A 25581-nucleotide genomic window follows, 5' to 3' on the forward strand; every position below is an offset into this window, starting at 1 on the left:
CCCCTTTCATACAAACCAGATCCCAAACCTTTTTGGAGAGTGAAATAATACAGTTATGAAGTTATCACAGCCAACAATAGCAGAGGGGGAGAGGAAATTTAAAAAGGTCTGGGCAAGGACCAAGATAGATCTGATATCAGAAGAGATTTTAAAATAAATGGTGAGCCGAGGAGGAGGCTCTTGCTGCAGAATCCCGAGTCTGATACTTGTTGAGTGGAGGGAGCTGGCAAGATCTGTCAGTAATTAAATGAAAAGGGGGTAATGAAATATCGCTACCATCTGTTAGTTGTGGTCTTTGAGCAGGTGAATGGAAGGTCCATCTTTGTATGAGAATTTTCTCTGTATAAAATAGAAGTGATTAGCACGTTGTTCTGACAAATTTCTGTTGTTCTGCATCAGCTGTGTTGTCTTGCCGTGTGTATAATATGCTGAAAAGGAATGTCATGAAAAGGTCTTAGGGTTTGTATGCAGGTTCTGGTGAGGACTGTAGACTGCTGAAATTTTGAAGGTGTCATAGAACTCTTCCTGGGAATCTGGTCGGTTCGTAATACCATCTATAATGCATTGACCATTAGGCTTGCACATTGAATGGCAGCAGCATTTTGAGCTCTCCACAGAAGCTTCAGGACCAGGGGTCTCAAACTCGAATCACCAGGAGGGCCACATGAGGACTTGTACATTGGCCCGAGGGCCGCATCACCCGCCTCCCATTGTCCCCGGCCCTGCCCCCCCAATCCACCCCCACCACTGCGTGCGGGGTGCAGCAGGGGGCTCAGGGCAGGGGGTTGGGGTGCAGGAGGGGTGCAGGGTGCGGCAGGGGGCTCAGGGCAGGGCGTTGGGGTGCAGGAGGGAGTGTGGTGTGTGGCAGGGTGTTGGGGTGCAGCAGGGGGCTCAGGGCAGGGGGTTGGGGTGCAGGAGGGGTGCAGGGTGCGGCAGCGGGCTCAGAGCAGGGGGTTGGGGTGCAGGAGGGAGTGCGGGGTGTGGCAGGAGGCTCAGGGCAGGGAGTTGGGGTGCAGGGTGCAGGAGGGGTTCGGGTTCCGGCCCAGCACCGGTTACCTGGAGCAGCTCTAGGGTGGCAGGGGGGCGCATCGGGGCCAGGGTAGGCTCCCTGCTGGCCCCGGCCCCGTGCTGCTCCGCTCTGGGAAGAGGCGGGCACCGCATCCCTGGAGCCCGGGGAGGAGGGGGAGCGGAGAGCTCCCTGCGCTGCTCTTGCCTACGGGTACCTCCCCCGAAGCTCCCATTGGCTACGGTTCCCCGTTCCCGGCCAATGGGAGCTTCAAGGGAGGTAACCACAGGCAACAGCAGCTCATGGAGCTCTCTGCTCCCCCTCTCCCCGGGGCCACAGGGATGCGATGTCCGTGGCTTCCCGGAGCAGCGCGGGGTCCTCAACATCATGGGGTTGGCAAATCCGCAGGCTGGATCCAAAGCCCTGAGGGGCCGGATCTGGCCGTGGGAGGGGGGACGCGGCGCGCTGGGGAGGAGATGGGGGGACAGCGGGTAGCTTGGCAGGCCGCAGGGAAGAACCCCACGGGCCGTGTGTTTGAGACCCCTGTTCAAGACTATCTGCAGAGTAATGAAATAGCAGGGGTGTCACAAGAGCTAGTGCTCATATATGTTGATTTGTAGTCATGTTTTTAATTTGCACTGCTTTAAGGGCAAAATAAGGTGAGATATGATCTTCTGATATGATATGAGCTCAGTTAGTGAATGGCAGATATACCACAAGGAGAACAGATATACCACAAGGGAATCATCAAAGTAGCTAAAATAACACCAGACCAAGGAGAACAGGTCTGGTGTTATATTAGCTACTTTGATGATTCCCGCGGGCATTAAAAAGCCAAAAGATGTAAATACAAATATTGTAATATTCTAGGGGAACCCAAATATGCAGCCCTAATAAGTAGTGAGATCGTATGATTCAGTCCTGGAAGCTGTGGTCCAGTGAGGTGGCGGGCATCTCTGGGGAGGACTGAGCCCCCTCATCTCTTGTCATTGATCACCAGAAAGTATTCACCACAGGAAACATAAAGGCCCCAGAGAAGTGTGCTAACTGGTACCTGATCTGTTATACGTTTATCAAAAGCCACAAACAGCGTTTCAATCCCCACAACTACTGCCTACAAATACTTGGATACAGTCTGCCCGGCGCATACTTTGTAGTGTTTAGAAGGCAGATCTGAAGCATCAAACAGGAAGGTGTGAGCTTTCCTGCGCTGAGTGCCATGCTGGAGACCTGCCAGGAGCCCCAGGATTGCCCGAAATAGGCACAGGTATTTGTACTGAATCTTTTAAAAAAAATAAAATAAATAAAAACCTAGGTAACCCACAGGTGAGTGTGTGTTACAAGGTCCACTCTAGAGGCTACAACTTGTTACAGCCCATAGCTATCGCTGCTTGGTTCTTTAGCTCAGACTGTAGTAGGTCCTACTTCTAGCTGTGGAGGTCTCTGGTTCAATCCCTGGTGTGGTGGGCTGCACAACTTGTAATAATGGCTTTTATTTGTATCTTTATTAATGAATGAACAGCTTGTTTGAATTCCCCCTCCCCACAACATAGTCGCCATTGAGCACCTTTGCAGTTACTGGGTGCTGGGGGTCGATGGCTGCGTGTTTCCCTAGGGCCAGACTTATCGCCCCCGTGGTGTTAACACAAGGTGCAATGGAGTGCTGCTCTCATGTTCCTTGCAAGTGGGTTTCAATCCTGCTTTGTTTTTTAAATCAGGTGGCTGCATGTTGGTTTTGTTTTCTTTCCCTTGAGCACCATTCAAAAAGATACAGGGATGGAATGTGGAGCAACATGCCTGCCAGACTGTGGGGTTGGGGGAGACCTGGCCATCCAGCCAAGACAGGGGGAGATTAAAAACCTCTCTCACCCCTGCACCATGAGCCTGTCTTGGATTCCAATGCTGCTTACTAGGGAGACAGGAAGGGGTGCCAGAGAGCTGGCGCTGGCAAGTTACTGAACCTCCCCTCTTGAAAAAGAAGAAACTAAAAAGAAATAATCTAGCTTTGCTCTTCTTCAACCACTAGTTGTGAGGCGCAATGTCGGAATCATGGCATGACGTTCTTTGGCCTGTATTATGCAGGAGGTGAGACTGGATGATCAGAATGGTCCTTTCCGGCCTTTAACTCTCTGAGTCTATGACACAGAGGGCATGTATCTAAATACACACGTCTCAGGTATGTACATAGCTCTGTCCCTAAATGACAGCGGCACAGTAAGTCCTGTATAGTGGCAAGAGTCTAGACTGTAGCTAGATGGTGTGTGTGTATATATAGATATTTCTGGGGTATGGAAGTGCTGGGGAGATCAGAAACGGTCAATAAAATGCTCCGCTCATTCTAATCTATTGCAGCTTGCTAATGACTGTAAGTTACTGCTGCTGTGTGTTCTCCCTCCAGTACCTAATACACATCTGCCCACATCACCACTGGGGAGATTTTCAAAAGCACCTTAGGGGTTCAGGAGCACAAATCCCTTTAAAACTCAGAGACTTGTGCTCCTAAACCCCTTTGGTGCCTTTGCAAATCTCACCTGTTACTGGAAGCCTCAGCACAGAGGCTTCGAGGCGGGTCCTCCCCAGGTCAGGATTGGGATGTGTTGAGGGGGGCTGTGTGGGGAAGCTAGTGCTGCTGCGGTCTAGGCAGTAGCTGTTCTACGAAGGTCTGATCCGAAGTCCACGGAAATCCGTTGACTGCAGTGGGCTTTGGGTCAGGTCCTGAATGCATGGAGGATTTCAGTCTGCATGGCACTTTTCAGGAACGTTAAAATAATATCTTACGCAGAGTATGATTATTTCTCACCAGAGTGCAGGTAACACTGATTTCGTTTAGAACCATGACGTGTAATTACCCCGTAATCTGAAGAAACATAATTAGAGGGAATTGGCACAGTATTTAATTGGCCTCATACACATGCCTTCTAACTGAAATCCTGATTCCCCAATATTATTAAAACAATTGTCGGGTGTGTTTATTCCCCTCCAATCTGGGAGACATAATGCTGTGTAGGATCTTCTATTGCTGTACACCAGAAAATACTCATTCTGTGTGCCATAAATATGACTCTCTGGAGGGGGGATGGCATAATCTAGTGCTTGCAGTCAGAGGCTAGGAGCAGGACTCCTGGGTTCTATTCCTGCATTGGCCTATGAGACCTTGGGCAAGTCATTTAACCTCCCAGTGCCTCAGCAAAATGAGGATACTAATGTCTACCTACATTTGTGGGGCATTTTGTGCTTCTTCAGAGGAAATGTGCTGTATAAAGTGAGTTATTTCTTAATTACTATTCTGAGAGGAGAGGAGAGATTTCCAGCGCACTTTACAACTTGGCTCCTGCCTACATGACCTCCGATTCCCCAGTCCTGCCTCTCAAGGTCCCTTCCAGTTCTATGATTCTATGCTCTGCCAATCTTCTTGCCTTGCTGCAGTTCTTGACTCCTTCTCCCCCTCCTAACCTCATGCCTTCTTTGCCCCTGTCTTCTGGAAACAGTTCCCCTTTCCTCCTTCAAAACACTTCTAAAGCACAACCTGTTCCTCATGGTAAGCCAGCAGCAATGTTCTCTTGCCACTCTTTCTCTCTGCCCCATTGTATTGTAACTGCTGTGCCTTAAGATTGCAGGCTCTTTGGGGCAGGGTATCTTGTTTTTTATTCGGTGTTTTTATCTGTTGTAAAATGCTACATGAAGTTATCACTAGGGCCGGCTCCAGGCACCAGCTTCTCAAGCAGGTGCTTGGGGCGGCCGTTCTGGACAGGGGCGGCAGTTCCAGGTATTTGGCGGCAATTCGGCGGAGAGTCCGTCACTCCGCCTGGGAGTGAAGGACCTCCCGCTGAATTGCCCCCGCAGATCGCGATCGCGGCTTTTTTTGGGGGTGGGGGGGAGTTTGGCTGCTTGGGGCGGCCAAAACCCTGGAGCCGGCCCTGGTTATCACATGGTATAAAGGATTGTTGGTCACTGATCTGTACCAAACCCCTTCTACTGAACATTCCTGGGATCCAAACTTTGCTGCTGACCCCTTTAACTGTGATGAGCCAGACCAGAATGTGGGCAAGTTTGGATGTGGGTTGTGATCCAGACTGGAACACTGTAGCTCAAACCCTACTGTAACTCTTAAACAGCTGCCATGTTCCATCCCAGAAGTGGTTGCACTGCAGTGGTGGGTGCTGTGATCCTTGTGTCTTTGCCTCCTTTACTCATTATGTACATGTTATTATTTCATGTAATGTTTGCAAAGCACTGTGTGATTCTTGGATGAAAGATGCTAAAGAAGTGCAAAGGACCATCCCTATGTAATTCCTGCTGTAGGAGGGGACAGCCTTCAACGAATTTCAATAGACCCCAACTTTCCCCTGGGAAACAGTCACCTCTACATCCCCCATAAACAGGTCCACCGACAGCAATTCCGGGCCCCAGGGCAGAACAGTCAATGCCCCCGTCCCCCAGCTGCACCCGCAAGGACGTGGTCCGCCTGACATTTGGGCGGTGTTGCGCCTGTGCTGGCTAGTGCCCAGTGAGCTGCCAGTTGTGCTGCTGCCGGTTGTGCTCTTCCGGCACAGCTGGAGCTTCCACGTGCCTGCCCGGTAGCGTTGCCAACTGTCTAATTGCGCAAACCCAAAGACCCTTGCCCCGCCTATTCCCTGAGGCCTTGCCCCTGTCCCGCCCCTTCTCCAAGGCCCCCTCTCCCCTCCCTCCATCACTCACTCTCCCCCACCCTCACTCACTTTCACCAGGTTGGGGAAGGGTGTGGGTTGTGGGAAGGGGTAGGGGTGCAGGCTCTGGGAGGGAGTTTGGGTGCAGGAGGAGGTGTGGGGTATGGGCTCTGGGAGGAAGTTTGGGTGCGGGAGGGGGTGTGGGGTGCAGGCTCTGGGAGGAAGTTTGGGTGCAGGAGGGGATGTGGGGTGCGGGATCTGGGAGGGAGTTTGGGTGCGGGAGGGGGTGTGGGCTCTGGGACGGAGTTTAAGTGTGGGAGGGGTTGAGGTGTCAGGCTCTGGGAGAGAGTTTGGGTGCGGAAGTGGGTGTGGGCTCTGGGAGGGAGTTTGGGTGCGGGACGGGGGTGTGGGCTCTGGGAGGGAGTTTCAGTGCGGGGGGGGTGAGGTGTCGGACTCGGGGAGGGAGTTTGGGTGCGGGATCTAGGCTGGAGCAGGGGCTGGGGTGCATGAAGGGCTCAGGGGGTCGACACTTACCTTGGGTGGCTCCCGAATTCCAGAAGCGACCAGCAGACCCCTCTGGCAGCGCAGTGGCTCCTAGGCAGGGAGCCCAGGGGTCTCTGTGTGCCCTGCCCACAGGTACCATCCCCACATCTCCCATTGGCTGCAGTTCCCAACCAGTGGGAGCTGTGGAGTTGGCGCTCGGGCTGGGGCAGCGCACGGAGACACCCCCCAGGGGCTTCAGGGATGGTACTGGCCACTTCCAGGAGAGGCGCGGGGCAACGATCAAGGGTGGGAAGGAAATCTTTTCAATTGCCCTGACCCTGGGCAATTTCCCCCTTTGCTCCCCCCCCCATTGGTAGGCCTGACCGTAAAACATGGCAATAGATTTTGGGGGAACCTCCCCATGGCATGCATTGAATGTACCATCACACATTCAGTTCCCTTAGGACCTGATCCTGAACCTTTGAAGCCATTGACAGGTTTCAGAGTAGCAGCCATGTCAGTCTGTATCCGCAAAAAGAACAGGAGTACTTGTGGCACCTTAGAGACGAACACATTTATTTGAGCATAAGCTTTCGTGGGCTATGCATCCGATGGAGTGGGCTGTAGCCCACGAAAGCTTATGCTCAAATAAATGTGTTCGTCTCTAAGGTGCCACAGGTACTCCTGTTCTTTTTGAAGCCATTGAGAGCTTTGTCACTGACTTCAGTGTGCTCAGGATCATGCCTTTACGAGTTAAATCCTCTGAGCTTAGGACTCTGCCTGAAAATCCTAGTTAAATTACACCCATCCTTAAGACTTACACACTGTTGACATGATTTGCTGCACGCTATGCACAAGAAGAGGGAAGAACGTTGGAAATAATAGTTTCTTTTGGAGCTATAGAAATCCCAGGCATCTTTAACACTAGTGATTGATTTTAGTGCTGGGATAGATTGGTAATTCAGTAGCTATCAACCCTGTCAGAAAAGCATTAGTCTCCCCCGGGAGACAGTTTTATTGGTGGCAGGAGAAGTTCATTGTATTGTTCGCTGCATTGCTCTTTGGTGGTTCATGCCTTATAAGAAGCCGGGCGGACTGTGGGCTGTTAGAGTGGCACATTCTCCTGGCCTTGCTATTGAGGGTGTAAAAAAGGCCCTGAACTCATCAGCTCATTCTTGCTTATCTGTATTATTTCAAAACTGTTTCGATTGGGTAGGGAGTGGAAATTTATAAGGGTAATAAACCTCAGGCCGCAAGCGCCGCGGTGATGAAAAGGTGTAAATAAAGGAACATTATAAATGTCAGAGAGCAGATCAGTGAGCCTGGGATCAGACTGAGCCTTATAAATGAAACTTTAATACTTGCAGTTAATTCTGATTAAGCCACCGATGCGCAGACCTTTTCAGATGCTGTCAAATAGCCCCATCCCTGAAACACACTAATCACTCGACTGTCAGGAACAGGATTAAGAGAAATGCATGATTTCACTGTCAGTGAATGCAGAAATTATTGTCAGTCAGTGCATGCACTGTGTATGGGAGAGGGTCACAGAAACCCCATCTGACCCGAGTGAGAGTGAAAAATAAAGGGCCTGATTTTCCTCTTGCCTTTGCCAGTGGAATCCTATTGATTTCAAAGCAGTTTCTCCTGACTAATTCTGGTACGAAGGAGAATCCAGCACCCCAATGGGGGCTCAGGCGAGTTACAAATTTATGTGAATACAAGGACTCCCATTGTCTTGAAGGGGAGTTGGATCAGGACCCTGGTACCCAGATGTAAACAGCTTTAAAGGCAAATTCTGCATTCTTTTGCAGTTCCCCTGCTCAATTCTGACTTGAGTTGTGTAAATCATAAAGCTGTGAGTTCTTTAGACTCCGCCAGTCGTCCCCTGGTGTTTGTGTTCTATGGGTTCCATTGGGAGGGGTGGTGGTGGTAAAGAATCCTTTTTTCACCCATCGGGTTTTTTTTTTTAGGACTTTGATGAATAACAGTACATGAAGACAACTCGTTCTCTCCAAGCTGCTCTTTACAGAGGCAGATGGGTAAATAGTATTTCCCGAAGCAGTTGGGAGGTCACAACCTTTGGCCTCAGGTACAATAGACCTAAAATAATTGGCAGATCCTTAGGCATTGTGTATAACAGTCATAACTTTATGCACTGAAGATTGAGATTGCATTGTGGCAGACATTTCAATGGTGACAAATGACTTTGATTGTTGTGGGGAGGTGAGGGGGAAAGTTTATTAATACAATTAGTCAAAGTGACATAGGAACTCCCGCTGACTCGGAGAGGAATAGGAATTTTTTCACGGTGATTAACCAGAACAAACATGTGGAGAAACCAGTGTCAAAGTATTTTAGAATGAAAAGTAAAAACAACTCCTCCCGCCTCACTCATAAAGCAGTATCAAACTGTGTTAGGGAAGCCAAGTAGCAGCTGTAAATGGTACTCCAGTGGCAAAGAGTTCAAGATACCCTGAAAATACACATTTAAGAGAAACCAAAAGAGAAGGCACACATCCCATTAAATACATCCTTGTTATCTAGATCTCACCTCTGCAAGCCTTTACTCATGTGAGGGTGAGGATCTGCAGAATTGAGCCCTGGTCTGGAGCAGGCACATGGCCTCATCCGGCAGTACTCAGGGCAGAGAAGTGAATAATAGGGCACTTCACGTGGGAGCGAGAGAACTATTTGAGGATGATAGCAATAGAGCAATCAATCTGAATGGATGTCTTTTGGAATGAATGAAGAGTGAATTGGAAAAGTGTTGGGATACAGGTTTGGCACTGGAAAGCTCCAATGGTTAAAAATCATGAGTCGTGTCCCAAAAATCATGAGATTTGTTTGAAAATAATGAGATTTTTTTAAAAGGGTTTTTTATTTTGTGTGTGTGTGTTTTAATTTGCCGTCTGGTTTTTGAATGTTTTAAGAGTGCAGGTGGTTTGAGTTTTCAAGCTTTTTCTCTGCAAACATGAGGGTTAGAAACTTGCTTTCATATTTTAGAGGAAAGCTGAGATTCTCATCTAAATCACATGCATCTAGGACCTAGGACTTTATGAAACACCAAATATTGTGAGACTCGCGCTGAAACGGCGAGTGTTGGCAACAGTGTTTGTTCCAACTCTAGATTTTATCACAAGAATCCATTAAAGGAAATGATGTATAAAATTGTCCAGGGAGTCCTGTTTAAAATGGATTTTCTAAAATGTTAAAGAGTGGATTAAAAAGTAGACTTTTGAGGTAATAATTAGCATACTGTAACAGGGTGCTCCCCATGCCTCGCTGGGTTCAGCCTCCTGGCCCTGCTCCCCAGTGAGTCAGGACCACTGCAAGCTGGTGCAATACCCGTGCTCTTTATTCCTGTGTCCGGTCCCCACCACCAAGCTCCAACTATTTACAGCTTAGGCCTAGCACAGGCCTTAGTGGCAATCGGGTAGCTAGCTCCTTCTGAGCTTATTCTCCCCTCCTGGTCTACAACCTCCTCTCAGGCTCACTTCCTCCCAAGTGTTTAGCCCCTGTTAACGAGGCTGGCAGGTGTGGCCAGTTTCCAGGCCAGTCCTAGCTAGTGGCCCAATCCCAACCCATTTCCTCTGATTAGGGCTTCCCCTGCAGTGCCCTGCCACACATACACACAGGATTTATAAAATTAAAAGTACTGGGCCCAATTTTCCCCTGACTTATGCCTTAGGCAACCCCCGTGACTCCAGAATAAATCGGAACTGGATTAGGTTGATTAACTACTACTAATTCCTTCTCCTAACATCTGTGTGAGCAGGGTTAGTATGGTTACATATTTTTCAAATGGGGAAACTAAAGGACAGAGTTCAGTTTATACAAACAAGTTTTATACCAGTTTATTTAAAGTGGAGTTACTTCTGATGTACATCAGTGTATGAGAGGAAAAAAAAATAGGGCCAGTGAAGAGCTGGAATTGGAATTTAGTTGTCCCCGGCTCCAAGTGTTAAATGTAGACCTCATCTCACAATAGAGTGTCTACATTTCAATACCCTTCTCTTTCACCCTTTAGATCACCCTCTAGCTTTGTTTGTCTGACAGTAAAGTCCAACCCAGCACATCTAAGCCTGGCTTTGAAAATGAAAAGTAACAGTTAATTTGCAACACTGCCAGCCTTTTCAAAGCAGAATATAAAAAGACAACTGCTTTAGTCTAATGAAAGTGACAAGCGGGAAAGTCTCCTTTTAAATGCTGCAAATTGGCTGGATGCATCACAGGGATAATTTAAAAGGAATCCGACAGGGTCATCTATAAAGAACAATCTTTCCACTTGTCAGAAGAGTTTCAAACCTCCAGAAATTATCGGTGGATGAGTTTGCAGGATGCCTTTTGAAACTGGCAACATTTTTGCTCTATAAGTAAATATATTGTCTTATTAGATGTAATGTTAAGACTTTTAGGGAATAGCTACACTGCAGTTAAGAACCCACGGCTGGCCCGTGCCAGCTGATTTAGGCTTGTGGAATTCGGGTTAAGGGGCTGTTTAGTTGCGATGTAGATGTTTGGGCTCAGGCTGGAGCCTGGGCTGTAGGACCCGGAGAGGTGGGAGGGTCACAGAGCTCAGGCTGCAGTCTGAGCCCGAACGTCTACATCACAATTAAACAGCCCCTTAGCCTAAGCCCTGCACGCTCGAGTCAGGTGGCATGGGTCAGCCACGGGCAGGGTAGACCTACAGTCAGATGACTTTCTGAGCAGATAACTACTTACAGCCAGCCATCAGGTTAGCACACGTTAGTCTTTAAATCTCCACTCAGTGCAGTTAAAAAAAAAAATTAATCAAAAAAATTTCTGAATTTTTCATTGTGTATTTCAGTGTTTGTGAAATGTGCTGGCTTATTAACAATCTAAGGTGGTGGGTGGAGCCCACCAGAACAACAAACCCCCCTAAACCTAGACCTCTACATTTAACTGATTATGGAATGAAAAACAGGGAAGTAAGTGCAGGTCACAGGCTCAGAACAAGGGATCCAGTGGGGGACATGCAGCAGAGCACCCTGGACAATGTCCACTGCCTCAAGGAGGAGTCCAGGGAGTCAGTTGATGCCTCCCAGAGGAACTATTACTGGATGCGTGCTGGCCTATTAAATCCTGAAATGATGGGCAGAGCCCACTAAGCACCTGAAGGCCCACCCCTCAGATAAGGGAGGGGCTACAGCACTGAAGACTTAGCCGAGTATGGAGGAAAACAAATGAATAGACTGGAATGGGGTAAAGATCCTAGGTACGAAATGAGGGAACCCGAAGCACTGAGCAGAATACTGTGGACAATGTCCACAACTCCATGAAGGAGTTCAAGGAATTGATGGATGCAGCCCGGACAAACTCAGGTCAGCATGTATCAGGGTGATTTATACCTATCTTGTAGAACTGGAAGGGACCCTGAAAGGTCATCAAGTCCAGCCCCCTGCCTTCATTAGCAGGACCAAGTACTGATTTTGCCCCAGATCCCTAAGTGGCCCCCTCAAGGATTGAATTCACAACCCTGGGTTTAGCAGGCCAATGCTCAAACCACTGAGCTATCCCTTCCCTCATTTGAATTTGATTTGAATTCTAGGAGGCAGTGGGTGGAGCCCACCACACTAATGGACCTCTCCCTCAGGTGCAGGAGGGAACACAGGACCCAGAGAACAAGTCATTAGTTGCAACAAAACATGCTAAAACACAAATGGAAGCACAGGTCAAAGATTTAAAAGAAGGGTTGCAGATGGGGGCCACCAGGCAGAGAACTCAGGATAGTACCCAAGTGGAGAGACCATGAAACTTGAAGCTACATCAGTGGGGCCTCCCCTGGGCACTGATTGGAGGAACACCAAGACTTCAAATTGGTGAGGACTTCCTATTTAAAGACAAAGAGAGGCACATAGAAAGATGCGAGGAGAACTAAATAAATGTGCATCTTGTTCAAACGACACTGTGAGGCTGGCAGGGGTGATGATGTCGAAGTAACAGGAAGTAGTAGAAAGGTATAAGCTACAAAGTAGGGAGAGTTTATTCTGTAGGGTGGGATGAGATGGAATGAAATTGAGCAAAGGAAAATTTAGGCTGAAGAGAAGTCGCCAAAGAGTGAAAGCAATTAAAATCTGGAGTAGCATCTTGCAAGTAGTCTTATTAATTCAGTCATTTGAAACTGAACAAGACCGTGTTCTTGAGAATGTTCTGTAGGAAATAATCCTGCAGTGGCAAGGAGATGGGAAAGGTCACCTACTAAATCTTTTCCATTTCTAACTTCTCTGTGTCTGTGATCTGAATGCTTTATAACTTTGGGATGAATATGGATTTCTGATGCCATGTCTTCTCAGCTCTTTGAACTGTAAAATAGATTCAGCAAATATACACCCCAAAGATTGCTCCCAACACTCTCCCATATGGTCATTTGTTTTTTTTAAACAATAATGTTACATAAGTTTTTCAAGTAAGTCATTTTTAAAAATAGTTGCATGCTAAATACACCTCTGGAATAAAGACCCACTCATCACACACTGTAAGTGCTAAATCTATTTGAGAGCTTTCAGCACTGAGATTTTTCTGAGACTGAGACCAATAATGTTAACTTTTGATCTTCCCAGTTACAATCACTCATAAAATTATTATTGGCCATATGTGGAAATGTCCATGTTCCATTGATCCCTTCTGAGTAATTTGCTACAGTCCAATGAATTAACATCCATGTACACATTGTCTAATTACAGGAAATCTTGTTGGTTACTCTACAATTTGCAAGGGCCAATTTTTCCGTTAGAAATGTTTATTGCTACTTTTCCGCAATTGTTCAATCTATGTTACAATCACCTTGTATAAAGATCTTTGAACTGTGTCTAGAAAAGCCTGCAGCTGTTTCCTCCCCCTTCCCAGTCTCTCTCTCTCTCTCTAGTTATATTTGATCCAATGTCTCTGAAAACACACCAGCAATAAAGGGTATATTATCCTTAGCAAATATCTTAATCATTGCAAATCTCAGTTGCCCCTACAAATGACTGCACTGGGGATTAGAATCAAGTAAACCATTTGCTGAATATCACTGCCACTTTTCCTCTGCCATTTAAGCACATTTAATTTTTCAGGGGGAAACATGAAACCCACCAGTACGAATGCTTGCATTTAGACTGAGTCGTATACATACTGTAACAGTTTGAGTAGGTTTAGGGCCAGATTGTGACTGGCCCCTGAGCAGGTGCATGAGAGAGAGAAAACATAAGGCACATTCATCCCCATCCACCCATGCAGCCTGTGCTAGTCTAGTCCTTTCCTATATTTATATGAAGCCATTGTGGACACTTCCTGGTGGTGTGACCTTTGGCATGTCACCTCTCCATGCCTCTGTTCCCTCCCCCCACCCATGCCTATTTAGACTATAGGCTCCTCAGGACAGGGACTGTTGCTTACTAAGTGTTTGTAGAGTGCCTAACAGGATGGGGGCCTGGTCTAAGTTGTGGCCTCTGTGTGCTCCAGTCATACAGATGATAATATAATAAAGAGAAGTTCAGGACACATGGTCTCCTGTGACTGAACTTCCCTAGTCTCTTTTTGGTGTGTGCAAAGTCAGGGTTTGTTCCGCCAGCATCAGCTTTGCAAGAGCAGGACGACGTCCCGTGACGTCCGGCTGTCTGTTTGAAATCAGATTTGAGAGCAACTTTGTGTATCTGTTTGTCTGATAGGCAAGAGCAACTCCCAGCATAAAACAAGCTTAGCACAGCTCCTAGTGACTCACTAGGGGAAGGCTCCTGTTCATCGCCAGCGGAGCTGCTGTTGCCTGCTGACCACAGTGCGCCCAGTTCACATTCCAGCTGCGTTAATGGGCGGGACATACATGTGGGGGTTGACAGATGGCCTTGTGGTTAAGGAACAGGAGACCTGGCTTCTTTCCGTGTCCCTGCCACAGCCTTTCTGCCTGGTCACAGACAAGCCATTTAACCTCTGTGAATTAATTTCCTTATCTGGCAAACGGGAATACTGCTCACCTCTCACAGGTGTGATGAGGCTATATTAATTAATGTTTGTAAAAGCTTTGATAATTCCTGGTGGAAAGGGCTATACTAAATGCAAATTATCCTCTTCATTATCATAGCAAATATGGTCATTGGGTGGGGATCCTTCTGATCTCTAAGTCCATGTCAATCTCTGGCCACGAACCAGCAGACCCCACTGAATCTACCAATGTTTGAGGGGGAAGGAATCTCTTCACGGTTGGCTTACTTTTTTTTCCTGCTCGCTGTCTGCACATTGCTGTGGATCAGCTGACTAACGAGACGTTCTGTTTCTTTCCAGACGAGTACAAGAGTAAAGTAGCCTGTGAAGACGACAAGCTGAGACTGAGCTGTCAGAAAAACATGGTCATAGCCATTTACTCCGCTATTTTTGGAAGAACTCAAGGAGGCAGCCTGGAATGCCCCTACCAGAATTTAGGGATGCCTACGATAGGTAAGAAGAGCAATGGGCCGTGCACAGGGTGCAGTGCTCCATGCTGGTGATCGATCATTTCATTAGTATTAGTGTGACCTTGCTGGCCTTGCTCACTGTTAGGAAAAGTGAGAGAATTGCCTAGTGGGGTTAGCTCCAGGTTTGTAAATCCACCTCATCTCCACCGCTGGCTAGAATGCTGCCCCCCCACTGACCACTTCTCCACCAGGTTCATGTCATTCTCCTCTTTCCTCTGTCATCCTGTTTGGTGCCCTTTGATTTGCATGGGCAATGGCACTAACTGCCCTTGCAGAAATAGGGCACAGATGAGTATGGATTTCTATGCAAACATGCCAGGTTTCTTTAAAAAAAAAAAATGTGGCCCCATAACTAGGGCCTGATTGTGCCAACTTCATTCATGCTGGTAAGTGCGAACTCATGTGACTAGACCCACTGATTTCCTTTTGCTCTACAACGGAGGTCAAGTATATCCTGGAATATGTTGAGCTTGCAGGAGAATCTCAGGGGTAGGAAATAGAGCTGGTCAGAAAATGAGGGCTTTTTTTTTTACCTGATGAAAAATGTGTATTTCACCCCCCCCCCCCAAAAAAGAGAAAATCAAAATATTTTGGTTCAGAAATGCTGCTTTGCGGCCTCATGAGTAGAGCCTTGTGTAAATCATGATTTTTTTAAAAGAAAATTTGCAACTGTAAATGGCAAAGTATTGAATTTTATGGTGTTGATATGGAATGAATTTTACAAGTAAATTTAGTCAATTTCAAGGATGGGATGAACTTTACAAGTAACGTTTAATCAATTTTGACTAATGTTATATATAAAATTCATGCTGTCTTAAAACTGACGAGGTAAAGTCATTTGTTGTAGACATTTTCCTTTAAAAATAGTTAAAAGATTACAGTTTGGGGGCATTTTCTTGATTGTGATTTACACAGGACCCTACTCGTGAGAGCTATAGTTTGAATACCTCATGCTCCCACTCTCTTCTGTGGGCATGGCTCCCTGGTCAGACTATCTCCTCTCTTGGTGAGAGAAGGCCATGCATCATGGCAATCACATGGCTACAGTGCATCATGGGCTATGTACTATAGCTGAGGAGCCTGGCCAACAGAGGAAAATGAGAGAATGAGGCACCTGAACTACAACTCCTTAGAGGCAGCACAGTGGCATTTGAGAATGAAAAACCATTTTAGTTTTTGACCCAAAAATATTTTGGCTTTTGGGCATGTAGGTTATCAATGAAAAATCATTTTTTGTGTGTGAAAAGCTGATATCTTTTTTGCAAAAACATCCCCATGTTTAGTTGAAAACCTAAATTTCTGTCAAAAACAGTTGTGACAGAAAATTTTTTGACCAGCCAGGACTAGGAAGGTAGTTGGGATGGAGAAGAGGGAGGGTGGTTAATAGGTGACTGGTGTGTTGGAGGTCATAGAGGAGGGGAGATTTGGGCACCATCATTAATGAGCTCTAATGACACAAGGTGGGAAGCTATCAGGGACTTTTCTTGGGGAGGGGATGTAATGGGAGGCATTGCAGAGTCCTTTTGGGGACAGAGTTATGCTAGCATGGTGTCATCACACTGCCAGAAGAAACAAATTGTGGATGTCGAGCTCACCAGGGAGGGACCCATATCCTCCATAATGGAGGTCAACTTCTTGGAGCCCTTTGATATGTTTGTCATGCTCTCTGTCGTGCATATAAAAGGAGCTAGTGGAGAGAGCTTGGGAGTCCTAAATGCAGGGTGCTTGGCTTAGACCAGGACATGATGGTCTAGATAATGCTTTGCCCTGCAGGACCTCTCAGTCCTACAATTCTATGAGTCACACCGAATTTTGGTTTGCACTATGAATAGCTTTTTTTCAGGATTGTCCCAGGCTTGTTCTTTACTGGCTTTTTAACACAACGTGAACTGTATTCTAGCTCAAGGAGGTTCCTAACATCCATAACTTGGCAAGCTGAATCATGTTAGAAACCTGTTGGTTGGAGTTATGCTTAAAGAGAGTTGAGATGTGGTTCCCAATTCAGTTTGAACCCCCCGTGTAGACCAATTGCAAATACAAGTATGTGTGTATATGTTATATATATATTTTATCTATGTATATGTGTATGTCTGTGTATCATTTAGGTATGTCTGAGACGCTTTGGGTTCAGTGAGGCTTCATTAGCCAAGCTATCATGCTGCTATGGTGCAGATTTTTGTCAAGTTTAGCAGACTAAATATTTGAGTCTACTTATTGAGTGTCTCATTCAATATTCTCTTCCCTTCATCATGCCCTGAACCATGTATACACTGCAGATGAGTGTATTAGCAACAGATGTCACAAACTGCCTGTAGCTAAGACTAGCTAGAGTTTATATTTAAAGTTGTTTTTTTTTTTATAAAGAATAAAGTTAAAATGAGGGGGTGGGGGAATCCTCAAAGAAAGCTGTTAAATTGCATCATGTTACGGTCGATTTATGGTGCCTTTAAGTAGCTTCTTTTCTGCCAGGCAATCTACAGTTGCATATGTTCATATGCTAAACATCCATAAATTTAAAAAACACACAAAAACCATCTGTTCTCTAGCCAATGTGAAATGAGTTTGATGCTCTTGGTCTAGTAGGGTCGCCAGGCATCTGGTTTTCGACCAGAATGCCTGGTTGAAAAGGGACCCTGACAGTTCCGATCAGCATTGCTGACCGGGCTGTTAAAAGTCCGGTCGGCAGTGCAGTGGGGCTAAGGCAGGCTCCCTGCCTGCCCTGGCTCCACGCAGCTCCCGGAAGTGGCTGGCATGTCCCTGCGGCCCCTAGGCGTAGAGGCCAGGTAGACTCCACGTGCTGCCCCGCCCCGAGCGCTGGCTCTGCATCTCCCATTGGCTATGGTTCCTGGCCAATGGGAGCTGCGGTGGTGGCGCCTGTGGGCGTGGTCTGCACACACCATGCAGAGCCCCCGGCTGCACCTCTGCCTAGGGGCTGGACATGCTGGCTGCTTCTGGGAGCAGCACGGAGCCAGGGCAGGCAGAGAGCCTGCCTTAACCCCTCTGCGCCGCCGACTGGGAGCAGCCTGAGGTAAGCGCCGCCTGCTAGAGCCCACACCTCAAAGCCCCTGCCCCAGGTCGGAACCCCCTCCCGTACCTTAACTCCTTCCCAGACCCCGCATCCCAATGCCCTGACCCAGCCCTGGGCCCCCTCCTTCACCCAAACTCCTTCCTGGAGCCCCCACCCTGAACTCCCACCCTCATCCCAACCCCCTGCCCCAGGTCAGAACCTTCCCACACTCCAAACCCCTTGGCCCTAGCCTGGAGCCCTCTCCTGCATCCCAAACCCCTCATCCCTGGCCCTACCCCAGTGCCCACACCCCCAACTGGAGCCTGTCCCCCCTCCTGCACCCCAACCCCTTGCCTGAGCCCGTTCCCATGCTCCAAGCGCCTTGGCTCCAGTCTGGAGTCCTCTCGTGCACCTCAGAGCCCACACCCCCAGCCGGAGCCCTCACCCCCTCCCGTAACCCAACCCCCTGCCCCAGCCCAGTGAAAGTGAGTGAGAGTGGGGGAGAGCAAGCAACAGAGGGAGGGGGACTGGAGTGAGTGGGGGCGGGGCCTCAGAGAAGGGGTGGGGTGGGGGCGGAGCAAGGGTGTTAGGTTTTGTACAATTAGAAAGTTGGCAACCCTATGGTCTAGTTCCTAGAGGATAAGTGTCTACATCACAAACACTCACACTGCAACTACCATTCCTAGCCAGCACTCTCAGCAGAGAGGCAATGGATAGACTAGCATATAGAATTAGCCTCTGTCCCAGCTACAGGCCAGGGTGGAGAGACATTGGCTGGGGTAGTGCGGGGAAACCTGCACCTCTGTAGTTGCCTGTGCTGTACCTGCTCTTTATTAAATGCAGACCTTTAGTCTCCAGGGCTGCCACTCCAGCACTTATAAGGAGCTAAATGCTGTTTCTGTGCAGGCGTGAGATGTGGCCACGTAGAAGTCTGAAGCATGCACAATGGGTATCAACAAGAAGTGGTGACTGGTATGATGGCATCTGTGATATTTGTGGAGCATTGCAAGCTCCTTAGTGGTGCCAATGCTACATGAACCCAGGCACTTGCAGCACAGTTGAGCAGTAAAGAGCACAGTCATGCTGCAAGCCTCATTGCAAACCTCAGCTCACCTGTTCTGGGAACGCCTGCAAAAACGGACACGTCCTGGTGGCACAATATTGGAGTCAAGATCTGCTGTGCGAATGGCACCGCATTTTATCCTTACTTGGGCGCTGAATGGGAGTGACAAAGGGCCACATTCTACTCTCGGTGGCATTGATGCAGCCTCATTGGAGTTAATGGGATTGGTTGCATTTCTGTAGTTGAGAGCAGAATTTGCCCCATTACAGGCAAGGATGGAAGGAGCCAGAGGAGGTAGAGCACAGCTGTGACTGAGTGATAATAAACTGTGGAAGATGATGGCAAAGCTATTGGAATCCATTGGCTGTCATACTATCCAAAGTCATAGATGTGGTGTTTTCCAAACCAGCCTTTAGCTCTTTTAAGTGAGGTGCATATTTTAATGATCCCCTAAGAATACTGTCTGATTTTAGAGTGTGGGGCACGATCAGCTAATTTAGAGAGGAAGATCCACCCTGTAGTTTTGGCTTGTCAATTAAATTTAATTACAAAAGATGATGTACTATAGAGCAATGTGATGGGCATGGTAGAAATGCCTACATAGTTAGATAGTTGCAGTCTGAGCTAGTGGAAAGAGCACTGGCCTGCAACACAGAAGATCTGGGTTCTTTCCATGGCTTCTCCACTAGTCTGCTGGGTGACTTTGGGCAAATCGTGTAACATGTGTGCAAAAATATGGTTTGTCTTGTTTAAAGTTGGGCCTGCCAAATGTGAAGTCTCAGCTTACACCAGACTTCAGGGGAGCGGGGTTTCTCCTGGGGAACATTTAACTGCTAGAGGGAGAGGAAATGTTTCTGTGACAGAGGAGGCAGCATAGGTGGCGGCCTAGAGGTGCCGGACAATGAAGGGAATGAGATGCAATGTGCTGTACACCTGGAAATACCATGATCTCATGGTTGCTGAGAGGAAAGAGGTGAGAACTCCCTCTCCTGACATTTTGGAATGTTTCGGGGCCTGTGTGTGAAGGGAGAAGGCTACATGAAGGATTCATGTACACCTCTCATTTTGATGTTCCCCTACGCTCCAGGAAATAGAGGCTATGTCTACATGTGAGCTGAGAGGTGTGATCCCCAGCTTGCACAGAAGTACTCAGGCTAGCTCAAGCAGAGCTCTCACGCTAAAAATATCAGTGTAGTCAGGGCAGCACAGGCGGTGGCCCGGGCTAGCAACCCAAGCACGTACCCCCTGGATCCCCTGGGTATGTACTCAGGCAGCTAGCCCGAGCCCAGCTACACTGCTATTCTTTGCAGGCTAGCTCTACTTGAGCTAGTGCAGATACATCTACGTGAGCTGGGAATCACACCTCACAGCTCAAATGTAGACGTACCCTGAGTGTGTGTGTGGCTGGGTAGGCAGGTGCTCCTTCAACCCCCTCTAGCCCTCACACTTCACGAGTGTGCATCTGAACTTGCCTAGTATGTTCTGTGGTGGCTGGCTGACCTGGTCAGCAGTGCCTAATGATACTGCTGGTGCTACACTTAGTCTCTCCCTGTCGTGACTGGGCAGCCTGTCCTGACTTCCTTTCATCTATTTTCTCTCTGAAGCCCCTAGGGGAGATGGCTCAGATGATGGTGGAAGTGGAGGTGAATTGTAGCAGTGGTTACAACTCCTACGCTGGCTCCAAATGCGCAGAGCACAGGGACAACCAATGTAAAACACATTTCCAGCCCAAATCAATGAAAAGCACATGCACTCTGTGCTTCGCTGCCAAAGCCGAATATTCCCAAAGTCACTGCTGGGAATAATATACGGAGTGCACCGATATGTTTTCAGCACTGGGGGAGGGGGTTACGCTCCCAATTCCCATCAACAATCACAGGAGCTATGTGCGTAGCTCCCCAAGCCTGCTTCGGAGAATGTACTCCCACCATGAGTCTGCCTAGCACTGCAGGCAGCTATGTTCCTCCAGAAGTAGATTAAAATGTCATGATTTGTAAATCAAGGCTTCCGCTAGGCTCTGCAGTTTTTCACAATCATGTTGTACGTAGCTATTGTGTGACAGCCTTTGATTCCAAATGTCAGGAGTGAACTAATTTTACAAATAAACTATATGCTTCAGACACCAGGGAGACCTCCATTCCCCCTTAGCTACAGTCTGGCTACACTCTGAGTATGTGAAAAAAGCTAATATCATTCTGGGGTGTATTAGGTAACTGTCCTGCGCTACTCAACACTGGTGAGGCATCAGCTAGAGTACAGGGTCCAATTGTGGGCACCAAACTCTAGAAAAGATGTGGAAAAACTTGGAGAAAGTCCAGAGGACAGCAACAAAAATGATAAAAGGTTTAGAAACACTGGGCATGTTTAGTCTTGAGAAAAGAAGACTGAGGGGGGAACTTGATAACATATTTGAAAACTCAGGACTGTTATAAAGAGGAGGTGATCAGTTGTTCTCCATGTCCACTAAAGGTAGGAAAGAAATAATGGACTTAATATGCAGGAAGAAAGATTTAGGTTAGATATTAGGAAAAACTTGCTAACTGTAAGGATAGTTAAGCTCTGGAATAGGCTTCCAAGGGAGGTTGTGGAATTTCTGTTATTGGAGGCTTTTAAGAACAGGTTGGACAAATACCTGTCAGGGACAGTCTAAGTTTACTTGGTCCTGCCTCAGTTCAAAGGACTGAATTGATAACTCTTGAGGTCCCTTTCATCCCTACATTTCTGTGATTCTTTGATTGCTTCCAGTGTTGGTGTAGCCATGTTGGTCCCAGGATATTGGACAAAGTGAAGGCAGGTGAGGTAATACCTTTTATTGGGCTAACATCCGTTGGTGAAAGAGACAAGCTGTCAGGCCTGAATAAGAACTCTGGGTAGCTAGAAAACTTGTCTCTTTCACCAACAAGTGTTGGTCCAATAAAAGATATTACCACATCCACCTGATCTCCCTCTGATTCTGTGATAATTTATCAATTTTGAATTTCATGGCTCTAGGGATTTGCATAAGGCCAGAAGGATTGGGCTGTTAGCAGAGAAGACTCTCAATGGGGGATGGACACTGGCCAAATCTGAAGTGATTTTCACTCAGCCGCTGTGAGTTGTGGGCAAGCAAAGAACATTGCATTTGTTTTTAAGATGAAAAAATGGCATTTTTCACTCACTTTATCAGATTTTACTTAAACCTTTTAAAAACAAATTGCACTTTTAGGTTGAGGCCAAACATGGAAACTTACAACCACAAAAGCGAATTTTAAAGAAAGTTATAAGCATGTAAAAACAAGGGATGTTATGGGGAGGAAAGATGGCTTAGTGCAGGGGTTTTCAAACTCTGGATCGCAGCTCTGCAGGGTTAGCTGCTGACGGACTGGAGACGCTTTGTTTACCTGCGGCGTCCACAGGTATGGCCGATCACAGCTCTCAGTGGCCGCGGTTTGCTGTTCCCGGCCAATGGGAGCTGCGGGAAGTGGCGGCCTGGCCCACGCTGCTTCCCCGCAGCTCCCATTGGCCAGGAACGGCAAACTGTGGCCACTGAGAGCTGCGATCGGCCGTACCTGCGGACACCGCAGGTAAAAAAAGTGTCTCCGGTCTGCCAGCAGCTAACCCCGTGGAGCCACGACCCAGAGTTTGAAACCCCCTGGCCTAGTGGATAAGGCTCTGGAGTCCAGTTCCTGGTTCTGCCACAACCTTTCTGTGTGACTGTGGGCAAATCAGTTAAAACCCATCTGAAAAAATGGGCATCATCTCAACTACACTTGGGTGTTGTGCAGATAAAATCTATTAACGATTGTGAAATGCTCAGATACTATAGAATATCAGGGTTGGAAAGGACCTCAGGAGGTCATCTAGTCTAACCCTCTGCTCAAATGCAGGACTAATCCCCTGACAGATTTTTGCCCCAGATCCCTAAATGGCTCCCTCAAGGATTGAGCTCACAACCCTGGGTTTAGCAGGCCAATGCTCAAACCACTGAGCTATCTCTCCCCCGACTTGCTATGTAAGGCTATGCAAGCACCTAGATGAATGGGAGTCTGAACTTAACTATCCTACTATAAAACTATAATATAAATAATACCTACATAGTACTTTCAACCTTCTAAAGTAAAAGATGAACTGCATAAAACACCTGTGTTTCCACCACTCATATGTAATATGGGAGTCCCACAGTCATGCCTGATAAATTTGTATACCAAACCACAACATGTACCAAACCACCTCTCTGTCTCACCTATCTATAACTTTGCTTAGCTTAGGAGAGAAAGATGAGAGTAATAAGTTTGTACCCTAGGGCAGTGATTCTCCACCTCTCTCATCCCATGATCTCCTGTTACAACACACAAAGAATCATAATCCACACAACGGCCTAACCTGTTTGTGACCCAGAAGTTAAGAATTCATACCATAGGGAAATGTACCTTCAAGAACAGAGGCTCATGCAGAAATGGGAAAACCCTGCAAAACAGCTGGTCCCCAGCTTGAGTGCCTTGGTAACTCTTAAAAGACCTTGCAGGAATTTGACCTTATTTGTAATTATTTTAATAAAGCTCCAAGTTTGTCACTGCACATGCTGCCTGCAAAGAAAATTGCAGAGCTAGTTGGGGGGAGGAGGGGAAAGGAATGGCTAGTTGGCCCATCCAGTGATGTGGATCCTTTGCCATTTTATCACTTTTTCATGGTCTTGGTCTGAATCTGTTCACATGACTAGTGTAGATCAGGGGAAGCTAATTCAAGAATTTGACTTTCTCTACTCATAGCCAAGTACAAGCTAATTATCAAATCAGGGAGGAATTTGGAGCAGAATGTACAACAGTTACACTTTGATGTTTACCCTTTTATGATTTAATGAACTAATACTAGTTGAGTATCAGAGGGGTAGCCGTGTTAGTCTGGATCTGTCAAAAGCAACAGAGAGTCCTGTGGCACCTTTAAGACTAACAGATGTATTGGAGCATAAGCTTTCGTGGGTGAAGCTAGTAATACTAGTTGATCACTTTCAATAGATCCTAAGAGTTTACACACCCAATCGTTTTGTTGCTGACAGGTGTCCATGGGGTAAAATGTGCCTTCAGTGCTGCACTATTTATTATATACATCACCTCTGAAATGCAGATGTTCAAACAGGATGAGAATAGTATACGTGTGTAGCACTCTCATCTTCAAAGCATGTTACAAACATTAACCTCACAACCCATCTGTATGATTTGTATGTTTTATTATTTCCATTTCAGAGATGAGGAAATGGAGGCAGAGAGGTTAAGGCCCTGAGCTAGCAAAACACTTAATCACATGCTTAACTTTAAGCAGGGGAGCAATACTACTGACTTCACTGGGAGTAGTTATATTTTTAAACTTGAGCATATACATCCCACTCTCTTGGGTTGGGGTCTAACACCCAGATTGGTTTCAATGGGCATTAGGTGTCTTTGAGGATTTCGGCCTGAAGATTTGTCTAGTATCACCGAGAGTTAGTGTCAAAACGGGGACTAGAACTCAGGAGGTCCTAGCTCCCATGCCTATGGTCTGACCATGGAATGCTGGGGCAGACACAAGGAAAAACTGCAATTCATTCCAGGGTGGGATGTCACCGTCATTTGCTACAAAAAGCTGCATTGGCTGAGAAATGAAATGACCCTTGTGACCAAATATACAAATTCTCATGAGTGTCTGTATGGGAGAATTTGCAGAGAGAAAATGGATGAAGTCATATAGTGTGAGGCAGTTCATACAGGGGATGACTCCATCTCTTATCAGCTCCAATGACATAGGAACAGGGCAGTGACTTCTGAAGAGGAGTCTTTGGGTTCACTGCAAATTCTCTGGCTTTTGTCATTTCAAGGCAGGACTCAGAAGGTAATTTCAGTTTGTACTTAATTTCCTTTTCTTGGTGCGGACGTGTGTGTGAGTTGAACCAGAGCCATCATAGTACATCATGTAAATACCTCTTATATTATTTACCTTATATATCTTGTGGTTCCTTTACCAATACTAGACTGTAGTGTACACATATGTATTTAAAATGTGTAGTGTAAAATTTTATCTCATAAGAAATTAGGTATTCAAAATATTCCTATGAGACGAATTCTCATTTACATTGAAGTGCCTTTATACTATCATGGCAATATAAAAACCACCATACATTGGACATATCTTTTTGTCTCCCTTGCACAGTGATTTATGCTTCCAGATAGATGTAAAGAGGCCTTAGTGTAAGTGTGAATCTGGTCCTCTGTACTTAACTTACATTTAATGGAGCAACTATTGTATATGAGTATAGCTGATTATTAAGAACATGTTTTTTGAGCCTGAACAATAAATATCTAATTAAAAACACAAGTATGCAGGTATGCGAGGTAAACGTAAGTTGGGGTGTAATTCATAAACAATACTTTATTAAATTTAAATGAAATCCTTATCAGGATGCTAATTTAAATTGGGGCAAAAGTGTATGGAAGGGATGGTATGATGGGATAGCCTAATTTTGGCAATTAATTGATCTTTGACTATTAGTGTTAAATATGCCCAGTGGTCTGTGATGGGATGTTAGATGGGGTGGGATCTACATGGGATTCTCTACTACAGAGAATTCTTTCCTGGGTTGTCTGGCTGGTGAGTCTTGCCTACATGCTCAGGGCTTAGCTGATAGCCATATTTGGGGTCGGGTAGGAATTTTCCTCCAGGGCAGATTGGCAGAGGCCCTGGGTTTTTTTTGCCGCCTTCTGCAGCGTGGGGTACGGGTCACTTGCTGGAAGATTCTCTGCACCTTGAAGTCTTTAAACCACCATTTGAGGACTTCAATAGCTCAGACATAGGTTAGGGTTTGTTACAGGAGTGGGTGGGTGAGATTCTGTGGCCTGCATTGTGCAGGAGGTCATACTAGACGATCATAATGGTCCCTTCTGACCTTAAAATCTATGATTCTATGAAAAGGC

At 46.8% G+C, this 25581-nt stretch overlaps 1 protein-coding gene across 2 annotated transcripts in view; it reads left to right on the forward strand.

Annotated features, from left to right (window-relative positions):
• EVA1A (eva-1 homolog A, regulator of programmed cell death) overlaps nt 1–25581 on the forward strand; it is a 313292-nt gene that overhangs the window by 137188 nt on the left and 150523 nt on the right. For both annotated transcript variants that reach the window (XM_054024335.1, XM_054024336.1), the window contains exon 4: nt 14419–14571. In XM_054024335.1, coding sequence (XP_053880310.1) covers nt 14419–14571 — 153 coding nt within the window. The remainder of the gene's footprint in view (nt 1–14418; nt 14572–25581) is intronic.

Source organism: Malaclemys terrapin, chromosome 3, assembly GCF_027887155.1.
Source record: "Malaclemys terrapin pileata isolate rMalTer1 chromosome 3, rMalTer1.hap1, whole genome shotgun sequence".
NCBI lineage: Eukaryota > Metazoa > Chordata > Testudines > Emydidae > Malaclemys > Malaclemys terrapin.